The sequence below is a fragment of the Diplotaxodon limnothrissa genome, linkage group LG17 (genome assembly GCF_057381915.1).
Source record: "Diplotaxodon limnothrissa isolate DT_005_m linkage group LG17, D_limnothrissa_male_GT1.1, whole genome shotgun sequence".
NCBI classification, from domain to species: domain Eukaryota; kingdom Metazoa; phylum Chordata; class Actinopteri; order Cichliformes; family Cichlidae; genus Diplotaxodon; species Diplotaxodon limnothrissa.
In genome coordinates, this window is record NC_140612.1 from 8,210,564 (window position 1) to 8,233,014 (window position 22,451).

The following is a 22,451-nucleotide window of genomic DNA, read 5'->3' on the forward strand; positions in this document are numbered from 1 at the left end:
TTGATCGCCTTGAGGCAACTGTTGTTGTGATTTGGTGCTATATAAATAAAACTGAATTGAACTGAATTGAATTGTTGGCCTTCTTGATAGTTAGCAAACATCTTGGTGTTTGGTCAAAATGATAAGGTGCTTATGTCAGGGAAGAAGACTCAACTACCAAGCCAGCTCACCTGAGTTCTCCCACATGCAAGACTCCATCCTGAAACAAACGGTTAACTTATTAAAGGCTTTTCTGTTTCTTTTCCAATTCGGTTTGTGTGATGCTCCACTGAGATGGCTCTTTTTGTTGTACTATATTTCTGAATTTCTTCAAGGATCCATTCGAAAAGGTGCAATAAACTCGGTGGACCTCATTTCACAGCAGCAGGTAGCTGACTTGCACTCGCAAAGTGATGCAAGTCCACATAAGCATGCTTTCCAAACTTTTCCTGGCCAATCTATCCACCACTCTTTAACTGGTTGTGGTAAACCACAATACTGACCCATTTCCATTACTCAAGCTTCCCAAGATTTTGCTGGCAACACCAAGAATTGCAAGAATTCCGAACAACTTGTAAATTGAACCAACAACTAATAGCTAACACCTGTCAGCAGAAAGGATACGCTTTGATTGTGATCTTAAAAATAAAAGTGCTGGACTCACTATTGAGTCACACTAATGTCACACTAACACTAACTCCACATAACCTTTTTCACACACCTCAAATGTATTTATTTATTTACTGTATTGGCCAAGACACCATTTGGCATTGTAGAAAGGACTTCAGCTGTTGCTGACCTATTTTGACCTCATTTTGTACAAATTGCTCTTAGATCCCAGTAAAGCGCAACTGCTTTCTCTTCTGTGGTTTTCCTTAGAGTGAAAGTGGCATATCTAGGTGAAGAGGTACTAGTATTAGTTTTGTTACTTAGCAGTACTTGCTCTTATTGGCCCATTTACAGCTCATCCTACCCTTTGTCCTAGAGGCATAGGGTCCATCATTTACATTGTTTACAACTTGTAACATGTTTTTTGAAGAGCTTAGGATGCTTTAAACAACAAACTAGAAGCTTCTCTTTTCAGCTTTTGCTTACAGTGGCTTGCAAAAATGTGACAAAATGTGGAAAAGTTCAAGGGAGCCGAATACTTTTGCAAGCCACTCTATATGTACATATTTTAAACAGCATTCCTTTCCAATGGAAAAATCTTTGTAGGTATTTCACTGTAATTTTTTTTACAGTAGATTATGTATTTTAGTGTTTTGCCCAACATGCATGAGTTTTTCACTGCACTGTGTCTTAAAATTTGTGGTTGTTATATTGTCATAGTTGTGATGCATATTTTCCTCTTCCTTCCCCTTGTTCCCCTTGCATGTCCTTGTGCAACAAATTTGTCTGATCGGTCATCTGTGACACACCCAAAAATGGGATGTGTTGCAATTTTCGTTACTAAAGTCAACCATAATTAGAGGACAAACATCTTTCTATCATCTTGTAAAAAAAACTTTGTGATTGTGGCTTTTGTGTTGGCCACACTGATCATTTCTTTCAGAAAGATAGTATCCATCATAGCTTTGCAGCATACATTTAAAAAAATGAGTAGGTATATAAGGATTCTTCACCTTCAAGTTTGAAGGCTGTTCAAATGTTTTGGTGCACAAAAGCTTCACCAAGTTTGCTTTCAGTTTGTTCAATATTGTTTTCCTAGATACTTAGAATCCATGTGAAAACAGCCATTAACTAGCTCTCTGGGTTCACCACTAGTCGTTTGCACCAATTAGACGAGACATTATATTGCATCAGTGCAGTCACCTGGCCCGTGCTCAGAAACAGGTCCTTCTGTAATTATAGTCAGTGTCCAGTGGCTACAGGATACCTCATTTGAGCTCCTTAATCATTTGCTCTGAGATATTAGCTTGCTACACTTGGCTATATAAGGTCTCCACAACATTGCCGTTGGTAGACTTGACCATTGTTTAAATGATTACAGTGCTCATGCTTCATATTTGATGCTAGGTTTCTTTCACATTTTGCTTACACTGATTCCTTGTGTTGAATTTATTACTAACATGGAGGATGTCTAAAAGAATTTAAAGCATCTGATGTTACTGTGGCGCTTTCATATACTCTTAGCCCTTAATTCAGTTTTCCTGATTCTTCAGTGTCTGCCTTAAGGTAAACTGACTTGAGGATGACATAAAACTCCAATTTTTAGAAATATGTTTTCTAATAATGTGGATGAGATATCTGGAACTGTATTTCTTTTTTTACATCTTTCTTCTACACATTTTTCAGTTTTGAGTATCTCAAAGGATTATCTCAATGATAAATAAAGTAATTACCTCAGCAAAAGACTGTAACACACCTGGCAAGAAATATATGAGCCTTTCTTCCTTGAGGTGCACACAGACATCAGCAAATATACTTTTTTTGTTTTCTTCTTCTTTTGTATTTTTATTTATAACTTTACAATGAAGTGTTTACAACTGTAATGGCAGTGTCTGTAAGTGTAACAGGACCTAAAAGTGACGAAGACGACTTAAGAATGCGAAAAGTTAAGCAAGAGCATAATTTATTGTCTTGAGGTTGAATGCAGAGTCGAAAGTATAAAATCCACTGAGTGTAGACAGACTGCTCTGCGGAATAGGGAAGTGGAGACACGTGGGGGAATTGAGACACAGGTGCTGATAATAAAAAGATACCTTCTAAACGCAGACAGGAAACTCTCACTGGAACATGCTACAAAAATAACATGGAGGAATCCAGACAGAAACCTTAAAGCATAATATCAAAAAGCTAAAACTCCTTCCTAGAATAAACAAGCAGTTAAAAAAAAAAAAAAAAATCTAAACCTTAAACACAGAGAAGAAGAAAAAATAAAAAGCAACCCAAAATTAACTAAGGATTCAAAACTTTCAAAATCACCACAAAAGCCACAGAATACAACACAGTACCTATTCATTTATAACAGGAAGTCTACAGAAAAATAGTCTTAAATTCTCTCCAGCTGTCAGAACCTGTTATTTCTCAGTCGCTCATACATACCTTAACAATAAACAACAACAACATAAGTTAGCTTTTTTATATTCAGTCAAGCCAACAGAAGTTTAAACTGAGCATCAGAATGAAGGAGAAAGGTGATTTAACTGACTTTGACGTGGTTGTTGGTTCCAGACAGGGTGGTCCGACTATGACAGAAACTGCTGCTCTACAGGGATTTTCATGCATGGCTATGTCTCGGGTTTACAGAGGTTTACTGAGCATCCGTTTTCTGGATGAAAATCCCTTGTTGATGTCAGAGGTCAGAGCAGAAATTTGAAGGAAAAAGGGAGTCAAGCCAGGTACTAACAAAATGCATCACGTGAAGTAGCAGTTGAGTGTAAATGTAAAACCTGTCTTTTCACAATCTGATAAATATCTTGAACAGGATCTCCGTTAGTCTCAGTCGTAGCCTTGGCTTTTGTTCCTGCGCTCTCCAACATACCTTCACACACATAATCCGCATTTCTCAAACACATAAACACATACAAGCTTTTTTTTATAGAGCTAACATGCAAAATTCATGTCAGAGAAAAGATATTTTTAACAGGACATTAAAATATTTCTGCTACTATCTAAATATTGATTAAGTTTACTAATAAACACAACTCCACAGCAAAGCTTTGGTGTTTAGTTGCAGTTCAGACAATCTTTGTGGTAGGTCCTCAGCCTCAGGTGTGTCTAAACAAACAAACAAAAAGCCAGTCCTCTCAGAGATTGGTCAACTTTGGTAGCTGGCAAATCGCATGGCATCAACCATAACCAAACATTACGCAAGGTTAATAGTTTCTTAATAACACAGTCAAGTATGTGGATACCATTAGTGCATCTCAAATTATAGTCTATGATTTTTTTTGTTAAATAATTCAACTGGAAAGGGTAAACTTTCAAATATTCTCTATTCATTACACATAAAATGAAAAAAAAAATCCAAACCTTTTTTGTTTTAATTTGGATGATTATGGCTTATAACTAATGAAACTCTGAAAAGCAAGTTAGTTAGACTCAAGGTTTTCATTTCATGGTAGCAGAGATATATCAGACATATCTGTGGTGTGGTCAGCACGCATCAAATGATAAGTTTGCTTTTCTGCTCTCACGTGTTTCATTATTACTGTGTTCTAATGACATAAGGTGAAAATTATTTTCTTTTCTATACACGTCTGTGCAAAACAAACAAACCGCCCCCCAAAAAAACTTTAATATAGTTTTAAATAAGATCTTTCGGCGCTTTCCAGTTGCAAACATCAGAGGCATCACTATACAATGTATATACTACTATACAATATAATCCATACTTTTTCTTGTGGATAAAGCCAGATTTTTCTTTTTTTTTTATTTCCATCGTGACAAATAATAAAAATTATTTAAACAAAGTTAGCTGGAGGATGAAGTTTAGACGTAAACATGGACTTTTTGAGATGTTTTTGAAGTTCAAAACTGTGCACTGCGCTCTGCAATGCTGCAGTAAGTCAGGAAGCGGTTAATTAGCAAGGTTTTTTTTTTTCAGAGGTTAAAACCTCGCTTCTCTGTTCATCAGTAGGAGGAAAACATTGGCAGACTGAATTAATGTCTGTTGAAGGTGGTCACCAAAGAATTTGAAGCACCCGAAGAACCTCATTTGTGTTCTTCGGGTTCTTCCTACATTTTCCGAGGTGTCACATTCTCTGCTCACCGCAACCTTTTTGTTTATTTACGTCTAATCAGTCCATCTGCCTCTTCTTGGTGACTACTTCTGCTGTACAGAAAGCTTGCTTCCTGTTTTAAGCACAACCCTTCAATCCTTACCCACCCTTGCCTACTTAAAACCATGCATAGGAAACAGCGTACACACTGTATATACACAAGCCTGCACCGGTGTTAATTTGATGGCCATGGTGGTTTAGAATTTCACAGCGCCTCAATTCAAGATGAATTTCCTCTACAGATTGGGAATATTCCTTAATATTCTGTGGATACAAGCTTTCTTTGTGCCTGGATTACAGTGTAATCTGTCAGAGGAAGGTAGGGCTTGAAGGATGGTTTATTTATCAACACTGGAGTATAAACTGATACTATGCAACCACACACTATTGCCAAAATGTGAAAATGGGAGCAATACAGATACTCAGAGCACGTTTCTTTGTTAGCGGGGCATAAGGCATTAATATGAACTTTGGGCTCCTTGTTAACTTGAATGCAATGCCCACAATGTCTTTTTTTTTTTTTTTTGTATTTCCAATATTTTTCATTTATTGTGTTTGTCATTTTTGGAGCAGATGTTTTGTTCTTGAAGGATGAGCCTAATCCAAAGTGTTTCTCTCGGACAACATTTGATTTCACCTGCTTCTTCGAGACTGCAGACAACAGGACTTATAATTTGTTCTACTCTATAGAGTATGTTAAACACTGTGAATCTACTGAACTTTCTGTATTATGAAAACTATTAAATACTATTTATGCATTGTGTTTAGACACTTTTTGATACTTCTGGCATGCTACTGATATTTATTTATTATTCTATGTGCACGCTTCTGCTGTATACTGACTACATTTTTAGGAAAGTTCTTAGTTAGTTAGTTTTTTTATTGATTGACCATTTTAATGGTTTATGCACGATAGTCGCCTGTATTGCATTTCTTCTTACCCGCAAGGCAACATGTTTAAAACTGTTTTATTAGCTCATTAATGAGCAGCCCTGCCTGCTGTTTTTTTCTTTCATCCCAATCAAGCTCTCCAGCGCAGAGGTGTGAATTATCCGTCCAGAGAACAGAGAAGGGAACTTTGCTGCACATCTGCTCTTTACCTGAAGTTATGTGGTTTGTTGATTGCATCCTTACAGTCACTGAATCCTTTACGAACGCCACCATCTACACTCGGACTGTCTTTATGAACGATCATGGTAAGACATCTTGTCTTTTCAAAACTGAATTTTTCATCACATAAAGAGTATTGAAGAAACTTTACTTAGATACTGTATATTACAAAATTTAAAACATTTTCATCTTTTGATAAAGGTGACGAATAGATGCTGAGTGTTATGGGTTAGATCAAAAATAAGTTGCAGTGAACTGGAATTTAGGTTTTGCATCCTTGAATCCTAGTTTAAAGGACGGGAAGGCTTTAGGATGATTTGCAAGGAAGTAACTATGTTGATTAAAAAGAGAGAAGAAAACACAAATAGCATTGCTAACTTATTGTGGGTATCACCAGTTAACTAGAAAGTCAGGGGCCACCTCAACCTTTGCCAAGGCACTAGTCAATTATTCCCACCATCTTCCCACCTATAATCCAATACTGTGTTCTTCCTTCTGTGATGATGTCCCAGCCCCAACTCCTAAACCCGAGTGTTTTTTCTTTTAGTTCTTTTAGATCCACCAGTTAATCTGTCTTTACACCCAAATGGCCAAGTGGGACAGCTGAATCCTTCATGGACTTCAAACATAAAAGACGTACTAGTGAAGTACAGAATTGAGTACTCCTCTGAGGTCCTTTACAAGGAGTTAGATCTAGAGGTACACACAGCTGCTCTCCTTTGTCTTTCAGCTGTTCCCTTTAGGAGTTGCTGCAGCAGATCATCTGTTGTCATCTGACACTACACCCAGCATCCTCTGTCACACCAACGCTCTGCATGTCCTCCTTTCATAAATCTTCTCTGTGGTCTTCCTCTTTTCTTCCTGCCTTGCAGCTCCATCTTAACCTTCAATTGTCCGATACATCCACTGTCCGTCCTCTGCACATGTTCAAACCATCTCAGCCTTGCCTCGCTAACTTTATCTCCAAACGGCTCAACCTAAGCTGTCCCTCTGATGTGCTCATTTCTAATTTTGTCCATTCTGGTCCATTCTTGCTTCTACTGACTTTCATTCCTCTTCTCTCCAGTGCATACCTCCATGTCTCCAGAATCTCTTCCACCCGCTCCATGCTCTCGGTACAGATCATGTTGTCTGCAATCATCATAGTCCACAAAGACTGAGTAGTCTATTGTGTTTTCATCGGTCACCCATTGTGAAGCCTTAGGGTGCTTCACAAAGCAGCTTCCCTTTCTAGACCCTGGGGTTAAGACCATCTTTATAATTCTTCAAGTGTTTACGGCTCAACTGCTGTTCATGACAACTGCATTGGATGTGAATTTTTATACAGCTCCCCAAAGTCTATGAAGGTTTGAAGTTATGCATTTGGTGGTTAGTTGTTATAAAAGTCAGTCTAAAGACTGCCTAAATATAGAATTCCATTTACTGTCAGTTTGCTGATAACCAGTGCCAGAATTACCAAATGATTCCTGAGCTCTGCCTTCTGAGACTGACTCATCTCGTTGTAGCTTATATTTTTGTGGTTACTTTTTTCAAACAAAGCTTTATGATGATGCTTTTGATTTCTACCTAAGAAAGAGGACACACTGGATTCTCTAAAAGAAGGCGAGGAGGTTAAAGTGCAAGTCGCTATTAAACCTGATTCACCTTTTGATGGCCTTTGGAGCAGGTGGTCAGATCCTGCGCGAGCTGTGGTCCCCCAAAGTGCAGGTGCGACCAAGCAAGAATTACAGAGAGAATAAAATGGTACCCATTGAACAGCACCTGGTTGCTCAGTAATGATCTTTTCCATGCTTTTCAGATGACACTGCACTTTTATGCTTCACCTCTGACCTGAAAAATGTCACCTGTCACTGGAATTCGAGCAAATATGATAAAAACAACTTTGGACTTTTTTACCAAATCCTTCACAGGTAACACAAAACACTCATTCATCACTTCATGAATTATTACGCACAGGTCATTTTTCCATCCACCTGTGTTGTGGCACAAAAGCATCCATCCAAGCATCCTTCCATCTTATTGTCACACAGTTTGAGCACTAAAATACTCAAACTAATCCAGAGTTTTGAACGGGTCAATTCAACAGAAATGTATATGAAACTTTTATTTTCTGTGATTTGACTTTGTTACAACTCTTGTAGCAAGACCTCGAGGTGGACGAGTTGGACTGAATGTGTGGCTGATGAGAAAATCATTGACCAGTGTTGTTTCCATGGAGGAGAGTCCAGGGAAGTCAGGGTCAAGCTCACAAACATCTCATGTCCAAAAAGGAGGACTTTCTACACTGGAGCATTTACACTCAGCAACTCCAGTGAGTGGCATTTAATTGTTTTATTTCTATCATTCTTGGTTATTTTGCATGTGCGATCTGTGTTTAAACTAAAATTGTTTTTTTTTGCTTTTTTTTTTAAATCAAGAAGCAGCTCAGAAAAGTCCCCATTATTAACCAACTGTGCCATGAATGACTAACTGCTACTTTAGTTTGTATGCTGAAGTTTTGCTTCTAAGAACATGCTCATACATTTACTCAGATCTTTCAGTCATATAAGTGATTAATATATACAACAGTCCTCTGGTCAGTTGTGAACATGTTCAGACTTGGTTTACCTTTCAATTTGGAGGAAAGGCAGAGGTTTGTTAGCTCTTAAGCTTGCCTGGATGTCTTGAAGGAAACTTTCAGTTAGGTTTGTGGGCTTCCTTTTCACTGATCAAACCTGAGACAAGGTCTTATGAAAGATTTTTTCTTTGCAGTCAAAACATCCCCACCAACTCATCTGAAAAGAATCCTCAAGAAAGATAAGTTGTGCTTGAAATGGGACGCTCCTCTTCCGTCACTGTCAAATTACCTACAGTATGAATTTGACCACCAGCTGAAAGAATATGAAGGATGGAAGGTAAGTAGCTGTGTATGTGTGCGCTGTCTTTACTGACATCCAAGGGCCATGTTTGAATTGAATATATCTTCCTTCCTGCCCTTTAGATTCCTTTCAAAACTATTTAGAATTATCATGATGGCACATATTCTGTTTGTGGACCAATGATATTAGGTCTAAGCAGTGTCAAGCAGTGTGAAGGCTGCTTGATCTTTCCAGCAGATGGCGCCAGCGTTGAACTTTTTCAGTTTACGTGCAGCCAGCCCTTTAAATCACATGCATGAGTGCATTTTAAGAGAAATCTCAAAGGTGTTGTCAAAGAATGCAAAGGAAATAACAGACTATAATCATATAATAATGTGATTTGGTTCCCTTTCTGTTTCAGTATTTCCGTCCAGAGATAGTAAAGGGCCCTAAGACAGAAGCATGTGTTGAGGTTCCAGCAGGCAGCCAGTACAGAGTCAGGGTCAGAGCTAAACCCGCTGGGCAAATTTACTCTGGCTTCTGGAGTGACTGGTCCAATGTGTTCACTGGTGAAAACCCCCGTGACTCCCTCAGTTACACAGGTAAGCCTCCAGCAAGATCAAAAATTCAATAAATACAAACTTGACCATAAAGTAAAATAAAAAGTATCACTAGGTAGAGATGAGTAGATTACTCCTTTCTAAGAACTAGAAGCAAGTAGTTTATTTAACTTTTAGTAGTTTGAAATGTTATCTTTAAGTACAATGATGTTCTTTGTTGCTGTAAGGGAACAAACAGATATGATACATTTCAAACTTGGATGCATTGCATTTTCAGGCGTGTTGCTCATCGTGTGTATCCCAGTGTTTATACTGATAACAGCCACCATCAGCACCATCGTGTGTGCCCTGCACATCAGGTAGATTTTATTTTTCTCACAGCTCATTCAAAATTTTAATCACCTATAAGAAAATCCAAACCAAGATGTTCCCTTTCTTTTATAAGGGTTTTTTTTTTTAACTAAATTTTATGACATAAAAAGATTTAAGGACATGTTTCCTCTCTTTTGTGCATTTTTATAGGAAAGTCAAGCAGTATTTTTGGCCACCAATTCCAAACCCTGAGAAAGTCTTGCAAGGCTATCTGACAGAGATCAACACGCAGAAAAGGGTAAGTTATTTAACTGCATTACAGGTACTTTCATCCTTGTTTTCTTGGAAAAATGGACTAGAAACAGATATTATGTGGGATCACAAAACTCCTGCAGGCCCACCCATAGCAAAAAACAGCAACTATTTATTGGAATACTCTGATCTGTATTTTATTTGGTTTTGGAAAATATCTACAGTATGAATTTAGATTAGTTTTGTGACATCTTTGTGGCATGATGATAAGGTTTCACACTCTCGTTGTATAAAAAAGTGCCTGCTTTTAAATGAATTAATATTAATGATACTAATAAATGGTGATCTTTTAACTCATCACAGTATCTAATACAGTAGAAGTCTATACTGACAGTCAAATTCATGGTGGAGAACTAGAGGCGTGTCCCTCGTGATTCTAACCTGATGAACTACCTTCTTGTAGACTTCTCCACTGAAAAGTGCTGCTTCGTCTTTGGGCTGTAACCGTAGATTCCGCTCTGATCACCAGTGTTACACATCAAAGTCAGCAAGGATTTAAATGCATTTTTTACATTTAGATGTCAAAAAATATTTTGATCAAACTAATAGCAGTATGTTTTTTGTTTTTTTGTAAGAAAAACAAAAGTTAAGCTTGCTCCAAATGAAAGCACTTTTCAAATGACATTTTTTTTTCCTTATTAAAAATAAATCCCTGTACACTATAGGATCATCCTGTTCTAGAAAAGCTGTGCTCCGAGGAAAACACTACATCTGTAGTGGAGATCATGTCTGAAGAAGAGGTTTCCGAGTTTAGGAAGCCGTCAGAAGAATTCGCCGAGCTCCTGTCATCAGAAGGGAGCTTCACCAGCAGCGAACTGGTAGATGGAAGCCCGGGGACAGAAATCTTTCCAGACTACGTGACTCTCAACAAAGACAGTATCTTTCTCTGCTCACCAGCAAACATTTACATACATGAGCATGTGACAGAGAAAGGAAACCATGAGATAGGAGATGAGTACCTTCCCACGTGTTCCTGCTCTGATGGCTCCGTCTGCTTCTCACCTTGCTTATGCAGTGACCTTCTTAACCATTCATATTTGCCTCTGGCAGAGCCTGCAGAAAAATTCAGCTGCAAGGTCACTGCTGCAAGGAGTCCCGGAAACATCTATACTAACTTTCCATAAGAAGAACAAAAAGTGTAGCAAGTGTTTGGTTTTTTTTGTTTGTTTGTTTGTTTCCATCAGTGCAAATCTTCTGTACAGTAATCTCTGCCCTTTGTACTGTTTGGCTGTAAAAAAAAAAAAAAGGCTACAAAATGAAAACAGAGCTCAGCTATGAATTATTTGAGCCTTAACACATTGTTTGGCCCAAGTAAAGAAGCGATTCCACAAAGTCGTCATCAACGGTCAGCCCTGATATGTAGTCTTTTAGGATCAGATGGAGTTTAAGTTTTTGGTTGGCAGGATTTTACAGCGACTTTCATCTTACTTTCCATCGTCAAATTGTATATTGTATGCAGGGCTGTCTCTATCTTGTGTGAGAGAAAATGGTGAGACTATGAGTCTGTGACTGCATTCAGTGGTGTGACCAATTAAGAATCATTTCTGAGTCTTGTGCTATACTCAGCCATATGCTCACAGGATCCCTCTGCGACACGTTCCGGCTCATTCACACTGCCGCTGTTTATGGAGCAGAGAGTCTTCCGCAGCTGCTTATATTTCATATAATTTAAAGTTGTTATGTTAACATTTCTTTTGGGGGAGTTTTACACTATTGTGATACAATTTTGTACATCGCAGTAATGGAATGCAACGGAGTTTGCTTTGGACCTTGGTGTAGAAGATGTACATTCTTTCTGTATGCTGTATAAAGCAAATTTCCCCTTAAATGTTACATTGTTGCCAAGTGAAGGTGACACCCGAGTGTTTTTTCCCCTTTCACTGTCCTACCAATGTTGTATAGTGATTGTACGTGTTACTTTTTAGACATTTTTGCAACTTCCTTTCTTTTTTCTTTTTTAAAGAAAGTACAATAATAACTGAAAAAAGTGTTAATTATGCATTACAATGTTGTTTTCATGTTTTGCAGTTTTGACAATAAAATTTAACAAAATTATATTCTTTTTGGATTTTCTGTAGTCACTGAACCATTTAGGCTTTGACTGGTATTACATTTCAAAGCGAAACCCAGGAGATGCTCAACATTTTACATATTTGCCTCTGGCTGGGCCTGCAGGTAAGTTTAACTGCAAGGTCACTGCGGCAAGGAGTATCAGAAACATCTATATCAAGTTCCCCTAAAAAGAAAGAACAAGGTAAGAAGTGTACTTTGTTTCCAGTGGTGGAGATTTCATGTACAGTACAATATGTAAAGTTGGCTGTGAAAAGGATACAAAATGAGGGTTAGGGCTCAGTGGTGACTTATCGGATGATTAAAAGAAGTGTTTCCATAAAATAACAACGATAAATTTTTTCTATTAAGGCTTTTAGAACAAAAACGTTCACGTCAGACTTCATCTTCTTGCTTTTCTTGCCTCCACCTAAATAACAGCTACAGTATCCTACCTTGAGATATCTTATTTTTATTTTTCAAAGCACAAGCAGTCTTTCTGTGTGTTATACTTTTACTGTCAGTAGGTGGTGGTAGAGATCAGCAGGTGGGCTGTTGTCACAGTAAGTCCTTCTCAGACATGTGGGCAGCTACACTACATGACAGAAACTGGGAGAACATTTAGATTTTGGCCGAGTCTTAAGTTTGTATTTTTATCATACATTCACACACACACGATATCCCCGTAAGCAATATTAACTTTGTAGTAATATGAGTAAACTGGTGAGGATGTTTCACTTCAACTCTGTCATAAAAAACAAACAAAAACCAACAGACACATTACAGCTAGATGTTAATTTATTACACAAAATAATTGAAAGGCTCAATGTAAGATGATTCAAATAATTATCACTCACAAATTGTACTTAAGACCTGAGATGAAACATGGGAAATCACAACATCACGACCACTGGTGCGGACGAGGGAACCAACAAGAAAATGAACAAGAATTCTTTAACAAAATCACTGCACTGTTTGGGAACACCGTCTTCAAAGAGCAAGAACTGCATTAAATGTTCATTCAAACATTTATTGAATATTTTGGTGTCACTCGGGGAGGTTGATGATTTTAGATAATGCCAGCTCTTGACACAGTACTAATCAGACAGTGTATGACTGTATCACTCACTGGTTGAGAATCACAAATGGCTCTGCAACTACTGTATGCTATCACCCCGCATCCAGCCAGCCGCCTTCTGTAAAATATACTGCTGTCGCACTTTAATGGCACATCTACAGCGTTCGCCAGACTGTATGATATCATGGCCATAAATTAGCCCACAATCGTCTATGAGGCAATCGCAGAGGGTGGGAGAAAAGCGAGCTATGAGAGGGAGACAGTTGAGAGAAAGAGAGAAAGCTTAAAAGAGTCAGTGTTTACTGGCGTACAAGCCTCTCCTCCCAACAAGAATTCTTTCCATGTTTCATCACTGCCCACTTGCCCATACACAAATGTCTGTGGAGGGAGGTTGACTCACCTCATGATGTCATTTCCTTAACTTTCACTTGCAATCAGGGTGAGAAACGACATGGTTTGAAATCTGATGGGCTTTAACATGCATACGGTGTAACACAGTATACGTGTTTACGTATGCTATGTTGCCATGTTTACAGGCCCTAAAAACGTGAATTCAGCAACAACAGGAATAAGGCCACCGAGGCAGGTCAACCTTTCAGCTCCTACTGGGACGCAACACATGGAAACACAGCAAACAGCTTGTTCTGTATTTGAGTACAAACTCTGACTGCAGTGACATTTGGTCCTACTGGGTTCTGTGAGACAGACAGAGTTTCCCAGCAAGATCTTAGTCAACAGTGGAGTGAAAACTGCCATACAAGGGGGGAAAAAAAGAAGAAAAAATTAGAGTAATTAACGACACTGGCACAGTTAATGATGTGAGAAAACTACACTGCCTTCAGAATCATTCAGCAGGATTGAAGTCATTGATTTTCCAGAGAGGCACTGTAGATTAAAAGAAGCAGAGGTGTTCTGTTCGAGTAAATGAAAGTCTAGGTCAGAGTTTAATAATGAAAACACTAATTTTCCACCTCTGTCGGGTTAGGGTTTCTAAGTCTTTCTTACATGTCTGTCGGGATGACAAAGAGGGGATCTCTTTGTTTATACAATGTTTACATCAACAAAACGTTACAAAACCACTGCAATATAGCATCACTTGACCAGTTACTGCCATAGACTGTATATAAAAGATGGATACAGCTACACATTGGTTTGCAAGGAGCATTTTTGTCATCACCATCTTAATGTTTTGAACCTGGACGAGCAAGAAGTAGATCTGACTAAATAAAACAAAACAAAAAACAAGTAACATTGGACGCTAAAGAATATCCTGCTTCATCTTTACCTTTACGTGTTTTACCCTAAATAGATCATCATTTAAAATCAATTAAAACAATGCCATATTGTTTTAATTGATGCCGATACGACGGCATTGTTTTATCGGACACCAACTGAGACTATAAACTCATCCATGTTTTCTGAAGTCATACAACAAATGCAAAGTAGGATCATTTTCTTATAGACTTCCATACAATCCATGATCTTTTCTTCTTTTTTTTAACAAGAGGTGTCGCCCCCTGGTGCCCATTATAAGTAATGCAGGTTTAAGGCACTTCCACACATGCGTAATTTTTTTGTTTTCTTTTTCCACCGGTCTGGGAGGTGACATCCATCTTTATATATAATCTTCAGTCACTGGTAGCTTCTCTATCGGGTGGCTTTAATAAATAACAAGTTATAATGCAAAAAAAAAAAAAAAAAAAAATCACTGTAATCACACCAGAATCTCACATCTTCACAAGGCTTTTCAAGTTTTTTAAGAACTGTATTTTCAGAATAAGAATTATTTTCAGAATAAGAATTCACAATATTTGTTTGAATTAATAAGCAATGTTATGGTTTTGGAAGTTTGTTTTAGCACCACTTGTAAAGGAACAGTACGGTGGCCCTGAGAGGCCAAACGGACTGCAACTTAAGAAAACACCAGAAATAGGAAAAATGACAACGGAAATAGGAAAAAACACAAGGGAAGTGTTTCTGGGGAGACAATAACCTCACGGACCAGTTGCAGGAACCCAAAACATGGTAGGCGTGTTTTATCATGATTCATATAATACTAATGACGGATTTTCAGGCTAATAGTCAGGCTAACACACTTACCTCTCATCTTTTCTTTCCACACAAAACCAATAGATTCTCCACTTCTTTTAAGTGTCTCCCAGTGCAATCTTAGCATATTTTGGTTCCTGCAACTAGTCCGTCGGGTTATTGTCTCCCCAAAAATACACCTCCCTTGTGCTTTTGGAAATCTGTTCTTTGCTATTTCTTTTTTCCTATTTCCGTTGTGTTTTGTGTGCTTTTGAAGCATTTTTCTTATTGCTGGTGTTTTCCTAAGTTGCAGTCCGTTTGGCCTCTCAGGGCCACCATAGAACAGAAGCAATTTGACATACAAGAGGAAAAAAAAGTGTAACTGCAACAATCACATTGAGATTTTATATCACATCGTAGCAGGACTTGCTCCAAAACACAGTTCTTGAAGAATTAGTGCATAATTCATTACATAAGCAAACACACAGAAAAATTAAATCACAGTTAAAAGGGTGACCATAAACAATGCACATCAATTGTATCATTTTTATTTGTACCCAAATGATTTCTGAATTAGCTGAATTATTAATACATCTGAAGTCAAATGTTGGTAAGACCATACTGTACAGAGACAACAGCTGACAGGTCCCACTGGGTTTCACCAGCGCTCTGTTCTGTGTGGTTCAGAGTTGTAAACACTGGACAGTAAGTAAGTGTGGTTCTACTAAAGTGGTTCTACCTGCTGTGCAGGTTAAAGGGGAAATTCAACATGGCACATGGTTGACTAATCTGATCTGGGATCAGGTCTTTATCAGATACACTTGTAATTAATGACAACAGCTTGTATACAAGTGAAGCAGCATATGCTATTGGAAAATACAAATGAATTAATAAGGAGAAAATTTGACGAACATATTGTATTTTAAATCAACTGAACTATTCTTTCAAACTTTTAATTTTATTTTAGTGTTTTGGAGTGAAAGGGTAGACAGATTACTCCCTTTGCCCCTCAGCAACATTAAACTTCCCTACACCTCCTCTGTATACCAGGATGGTCAAACCTTGGGATCCATGGTGATTAGTTAAAGGCTCCGCGTGGTTACCATGCACTGAGAGACCCCGAGTGACCCCGCTCAGATGTTTGCCTTCTTGTTGATCAGTACAGAGCAGCATGTTAGGGCTCCATCCACTTTGACCTTCTCCAAGTTGGACATGGGTATCAGCATGTGGTCCTTCAGCTTCTCAAACACCTGCAGGACACACAGACAGGAGCGCAGCTAGGAATTAGCTAATTTTCTCTGTTCATTTCAATTCAGTAGAATTAGAAAAGGCTAAAGAACAATCTAATGTGAAGTAGTTAAGTTGGAAGTGGAACATACGTAACACTTAAGTTTGTTTGCTCAGCTTGTCAACTTGTAATTCTCCGTGATATAAAAACTCTGCAGGGAGACGCAAATTGTGAAGAACAAGCATTCAAGCTTTCCTGGTCTCCCGGCAAAATATAAAAAAAGAAGAAGAAAAGAGAGAGAGAAGGGAGTGAGAACTATGACGACATTCTCAAAAGACCCTTGTAAAGTAGTGTGTCACTGTGTGGACACCTTCCAGAAAAAAACTAGCGTTTTCCTACCACGCTTCCAAACCAAGACAGTTTTCTCTATAAACTCTAACTTCAACCCTGCTGTGACTTTCAGTGAGGCCTTATGGCACAGCCAGAGGGACCAACTAAACTAATTTTTATCTCATGATGCAATTTGGCTGATAAAGCCTCTGCTGAACCAGATGCCATGTGTAACCTCACCTCACTGAAGTTCTGTCTAAGTCTTGATTCTTTTCTGGGACATTTTGTGTAACACGGCCAGCAGCACAAATCAGAGCTTTCCTGAAATATTCTCAACATTGGTGCTGACCAGCTATGGACTCCTGTAACAATTATATACTATTTGTTAAAATATGTTAATTCTTATTTATATGTATTAGAATCAAACTGAGAAAACCTGCTTGCCATTTGCTGTTTTTTTAAGGATCCGCAGGGCTTGAAGTGTGGGGAGTGGCCAGTCTGGTCCAAACTGTGCAATTTGTGCCTTTTAGGGCATTTTAATTGAATAAATGAAATAACATGGTCTGAAGCAGCATGCTCGGCCTGTCCAAGAGGTGCTTCAGGTTCAGGTTTGCTTGTTTTTTTTTTTCTTAGTCTCTTGGGCCCTAATTACACTTATTTCCAATAGAGACCAGTCTGTAACCATCTGCCAACCACATGAGAAAAATTTCTATCTCCCAATTTGTTGGCTGTGAGTTGCTAAAGTATGCTGGTAGTCACTAGATGAAACATACAGTTCTGTGCTAAATACATCCTTCCTGTTGCTTTGGTCGTTAGCAGATTGCCGAGGTTGCTCATGGTTTGCAGGGAAGAGGCAGAGTGGTTTGTAAAGCAACTGCTGTCAAAAAGTGCAGCAAAAGCTGGAAACAGACAGTTCCCCTTCAAAGTAAACATGGTGGCTGCAATGGTGACTCAAAACGTTCACATTGTTGTTCATTTTTGGCTTGTATTGCACTTTTTCAAGCTTTATTACTGTTTGGGTAGCAGTTAGCAAGCATAAAGTCGGCATCTTCCAAGCAAGCTACAACAGCTAGAATCTGCTTGTGACCAAAGTAATCATGAGGAGGTTTTTGGTGCTCTTTGTGAACAATTATCTATCAACTGTCAGCAACCTCCAGCACCCATTCAACAAGTGGTTAGGGAATACAGATTTTTTCCGTGCTATCACTAGTTGCCAAATAGTGGACAACCCATCTCTAGGGCTTTACAATTACGGATTTACTTAGGACTATTTAGCAAGTATCTGCAGTTTATCGAGACAGGTTTTACTTGACAACATTAGCTGATAACTTGGCACTTTAGCCTTTTGATGAAACATTGCTACCCCCATCCCCCAAAACAACAAACAAACAAACAAACAAAGAAGAAACCCACAATATTGTCACAGCTAAAATGCTGAAGTAGAGGCTCAGAACCCAGGGAGTGATGATGGTTAGCTCCATCTTTTATATACAGTCTATGGTCTACAGGCATGGCAGCAATGCTTTAAACTAAGCAACATGCTGACAAGTGTCGTCAGTGAATACAACAGACAACTTAGCCTATTGCTAAAGCTAATAATACAGTTTGATCAATGCACTAGAATTGTGGGGAATATGAATGGGTGCACTTATTGGAAACCTGACCCAAAGTTGTAAAGGTAGAAATAAAGACAAAGTCAAATAAAAATAAAATGAAATAAAAGCTTCATGGGGAAAGAGAGTGATAAAGAAATACATTTGAGGTCACTAAAGTTAGAATGATTTTCCCTCTGGAAAACAATCCTGGACTAACCAAGCAGAACTGCCTCTCAAAAACATCTTAAGTTTAGACCATATAATCAGACATAACTCAGGGAAAATTAAGCTTTCACAGTATTCTCCCAACATAACATCACTAAATCCTCTGCTCTTTATAGCACCTCTGAAACCAAAGTCTCTCTTTTTTTGATCATTTCCAGCTGAGTTCTCATTACTTCAGTTGAGATTTATATGCTGGGTCAGGGTGGCATGGTCTCAGCAAAGTAGTAGTTGCTATATTTCACCGGACCTTTTGTCTGCTTAGTTTCGATGTGTCCAAACAGAGCCCTCAACAGCAGCTGCCAGCACTAACCGTTAAAGGTGCCCCATCTCCACCCCCATCCGACCCTACCAATCCTCTCTCATGACCCCCTGCCTTTGTTGATGTGGAACTATTATGTAACTTCACGAGCCAACTAAAAATAGACCGGAGATCAGGCCAGACAGTGTTTAGAATCAGAAAGCAGCAGACATCTTGCAGTGTCTTGGTAATTGTGCTGACAAATCTCTACATCTCACTGAGGGAACAAGCAACAAGTTCCCCTGGGAACTGTACTAGACAGGATAGTCAGTTCAGATAAAACTGCCCTTGCTATATTACGGCTTGTATTATCTCTCGGAGACTGAAAGCATGAATGGAGATTTGAGAAGGTGTGTACTGATATTCATTTTAAAGAACAAGGGTTATGTGCAGAGCTGTAGTAATCACAGAGGGATAAAGTTGATGAGCCATACTATAAAGATATGAGAAAGAGCTGCTGAAGCTGAAGAGTTGTTAAGAAGAGAGGTGATGATCAGTGAGCAGCAGTATGGCTTCATGCTGAGAAAGAGCACTACAGACCCGATGTTTGCTTTGATAGTGTTGATGGAAAAGTACAGAGAAGGAGCTGCACTATGTCTTTGTGTATGTAGAGAAAGCAACCGATAGGGTGCCAAGAAAGGAACTGTGGTACTGCATGAGGAAGTCAGGAGTGACAAAGAAGTATGTGAGGCTGGAAAGGACATTTATAAGGAGAGTGAAACAGTGGTGAGGTGTGTAGTAGTAAGAGTGACGGATGGGTTTAAGGTGGGTGTGGGATTACTTCAGCTCTGCGCTCCTTCATGTTTACATTGGTAATGGACATGTTAGCAGATAAGTTCAGGCAGGAATCTCTGTGGACTGTGACATTTAGAGACAGCATTGTGATTGTAGTGAGAGCAGAGAGCAGGTGGAAGAGATTCCGGAGAGGTTGAGGTATGCTCTGGAGAGAAGAGGGATGAAAGTCAGTAGAAGCAAGACAAGAGTGAAAGGAAAGGTTTAGAAGATGGTAGTGAGATCTGCTTTGATGGATAGCTTGGAGATTGTGGCGAACCCAAAAAACAGGAGGATGAGATGCTCAGATTTTACTTAGAAGTCAGAGAGGCAAGGATGAGATGGTTTGGACATGTACAGAGGAGGGATAGTGGATACAGTGGACAAAGGGTATTGAAGATAGAGCTGGCAGGCAGGAGGAAAAGAAGAAGACAACAAAGAAGATTCATGGATGCCGTGAAGGAGGATATGCAGAGGGCTGGTGTGGTAGTGAAGGATGCTAGACATTGCGTGAGATGGACGTAAATGATCTGCTGTAGGGAACAGCCAAAAGAAGAAGCAGTAGAAGTTATATCTTGTGCTATTAATATTTTTCCACTCTCTTCAGGCTACAATTTCTAAAAAGACAGTTTTTGGAGCCAAAACTGTGTTCCAGGTCAATTTCTGAAGAATTTGAACCTTTGAAAGGAAACTGGTTCATGGAACTAGCATACATATCTCAAATAGTGCTCCAAATGTTCTGTTAATATGTGCTTTCAAAAAGGGAAGTATGATATGCTCAAGATTTTATTATGTTCAAGTTGAATTCCCTCAGTTAATCTTGTTGACAAAAGTCTTCACTGTGGATTCTAGTCCAAAGACGCATAATTTGGTGAATTTTTCCTTCTAAAAATAGCTGGCGGAGGTTGAGGTTTCAACCACAGAGTACATTTTGAGGTTTGAGTACTGTCTCTGCAGATTGCAGGTTGCCAGGTTCAATCCAGTGAGAATTCTTTTGACTTGTTGTGATGTGGAATGACCCCAAAGCATCTAAATAACAGTTACGGCTCAGCCTGTCCAAACCCCAAAGAGACGGAGGTGAGACAATAACATGTCATTCACGTCAAGCGACTGTAGCAAGTACGTGTAACGGGTGAAAGGCACATCTTGAAAAATAAACAGCATGTAAGTAGGTCACTGCATGTTTCAGAGATATTTGAGAAAGCACGTAGCTGTGTGTATCCGTGTAGTGAAAATGTACACGGCGAGACAGCCGCTGAGCCCACACGGTTTCTCAAAGTTTGTCAAAGACGTTTTATTTGCAATATATTTGATGAATAGAAGTCTAATATTCAAAGGGCAATTAGTCCTGATCTTTCGGGAGAGAAATGTTGGTCTATGAAGTCTGCGACGCTCACCAGCTGGCTGCATATTATGCTGTTTGTGCTGATTGTTGCTGGGCAGCCACAGTGGATTTAACACTTTACATTTGAAACTGGCCAGAGTGAACCAAAACAGTAAAACTGGAAGTCATTGAACCTGTCAATGATATTAAACCAATTGTTACAGCAGCTGATTTGAACAACTTTGCTCAAGTTCTGAGAAAAACAAGACCTCAATGTCTCTGGCTCCTAGCCTGCGGTCTGATGCTCACAAAGGACACTTCTCATCAAACTGCAGGTTCTTTTGTTAAAAAGAAATTACAGCTCTGGCTGCGGTTAGCCTGCATTGGTCCACTAAAACAACCATGTAGCTTTTGTAGGGTTTCTTTCCCCAGTTGTTTTTCTCAGAGGCCTGGACAAGATGAACAACAACAAAGACAAGTGCTCCTTAAATCTAAATCGCTAAACCAATTTGGTTGTTCTGACGGTGGTCCTTCCTGCCAGGATTGTGGATGAATGTGCTTTATCGTCAGTGATACAAAGTTGCTGAATGTGGATGGGGAAAAGCACCTTTGCACTCTCTGGAAACTCCTCTGCTGTGCAGTGTAGAAGCACGTGTCCCTTGCTGGGCAGGTTCATGTAGATGCAGTTGGCGGCGAGGTCGTCGGGTACTGTCAGTTTGTCATAGCGATGGTCACTCATCTGCTGCATTATCTACGCAATTGGGAGTGAGAAGACATGACAGGAAACAGACTTTGAGGCAAATGCATAAGTGAAAGTCCACATAATGTTCAGAAAGACAGACACAAGCCAGGCCATGAGAGATTTTGATTCAGAAGCGAGGCCTCAATACCAAAAGTCAGCGCCACATCCTTCTGCTGGCCAAACCGCCACAGGGGCCTGGGGGGGAAGGGGGCCGGGTGGGTTAATGGAGAACACAGGAGCAGACAGACATTCTTTATCAGCATATGTCATGTTATTTATGTAATCTGAAGGAGCTGAAGGTGGGACCGGCGGTGGGGGCTGAGAAGACGCTCGCGTTGCCAGGTGGAAGTCGGCGGGTGAGGATGTTATGACCAGAGGAGAGGCAGGTGCCTCTTAATGTTTATGAGCAGAACATCTGCAGATGGTTACCTCGGAGACGGGTAAGGGAGGGAAGGTTAGTGAAAAAAAAAATGTCAACATTCAGAAAAAATATTTTGAGAAGGGAGATTTTTCCCCTGAATTAAACATACATACATATACATACATACACACATATATATATACACATACACACACACACAAACATATATATATACACATACACATATCTATCTATCTATCTATCTATCTATCTATATCACTAGCTGGGCCCACGTCCTCATTTTAGTTTTGGCAGCGTTTTAGTAGGTAAAGGCGAAAGCTTGGACATGAATTGAGCTGCGGTTTGGGGAAGGCCTCGAAGAGGACTGGCGACGGCTCCTGGACCTGGCAGATCCCCATGTACTAAATAGAAGTGAAGAAGTTAAAGAACTGAAAAGGGGAGGGAGGGGCACGTAAACAAGGATGAACAGCTGGCAGAACTGGCGGAACCTATATAGATGAGAACCGGAAGGAGTGTGTTTGGAGGCGTGGTCCTGCTCCTGAAATTTCGATAATCTCCAATTACATA

At 39.3% G+C, this 22,451-nt stretch overlaps 2 protein-coding genes across 2 annotated transcripts in view; one reads left to right on the plus strand and one right to left on the minus strand.

Moving 5' to 3' along the window:
- The first annotated feature begins 4,928 nt into the window (after positions 1 to 4,928).
- Positions 4,929 to 10,958, plus strand: mpl (MPL proto-oncogene, thrombopoietin receptor). The gene is made up of 12 exons (XM_085376214.1): positions 4,929 to 5,022; positions 5,277 to 5,394; positions 5,730 to 5,899; positions 6,361 to 6,512; positions 7,385 to 7,520; positions 7,612 to 7,723; positions 7,955 to 8,124; positions 8,565 to 8,707; positions 9,072 to 9,252; positions 9,488 to 9,569; positions 9,733 to 9,820; positions 10,500 to 10,958. Exons 1-12 carry the CDS (start codon positions 4,929 to 4,931, stop codon positions 10,956 to 10,958), a joined length of 1,905 nt encoding a protein of 634 aa, XP_085232340.1.
- Positions 10,959 to 14,000: 3,042 nt separating this feature from the next.
- Positions 14,001 to 22,451, minus strand: part of ddah1 (dimethylarginine dimethylaminohydrolase 1) — a 77,785-nt gene continuing 69,334 nt past the window's right edge. The window contains exons 6-7 of the mRNA XM_085376062.1: positions 21,368 to 21,511; positions 14,001 to 16,239 (exon numbers count right to left, since the gene is read on the minus strand). Coding sequence (XP_085232188.1) covers positions 16,123 to 16,239; positions 21,368 to 21,511 — 261 coding nt within the window. The 3' untranslated portion in view covers positions 14,001 to 16,122. The remainder of the gene's footprint in view (positions 16,240 to 21,367; positions 21,512 to 22,451) is intronic.

Coding starts and splice junctions, on each gene's coding strand:
- mpl (XM_085376214.1), top strand. CDS start 4,929: ATGAATTTCCTCTACAGATTGGGAATATTCCTTAATATTCTGTGGATA. Junction 5,395..5,729: donor AATTTGTTCTACTCTATAGA/GTATGTTAAACA, acceptor ATCCCAATCAAG/CTCTCCAGCGCAGAGGTGTG. Junction 8,125..8,564: donor ATTTACACTCAGCAACTCCA/GTGAGTGGCATT, acceptor TTTTCTTTGCAG/TCAAAACATCCCCACCAACT.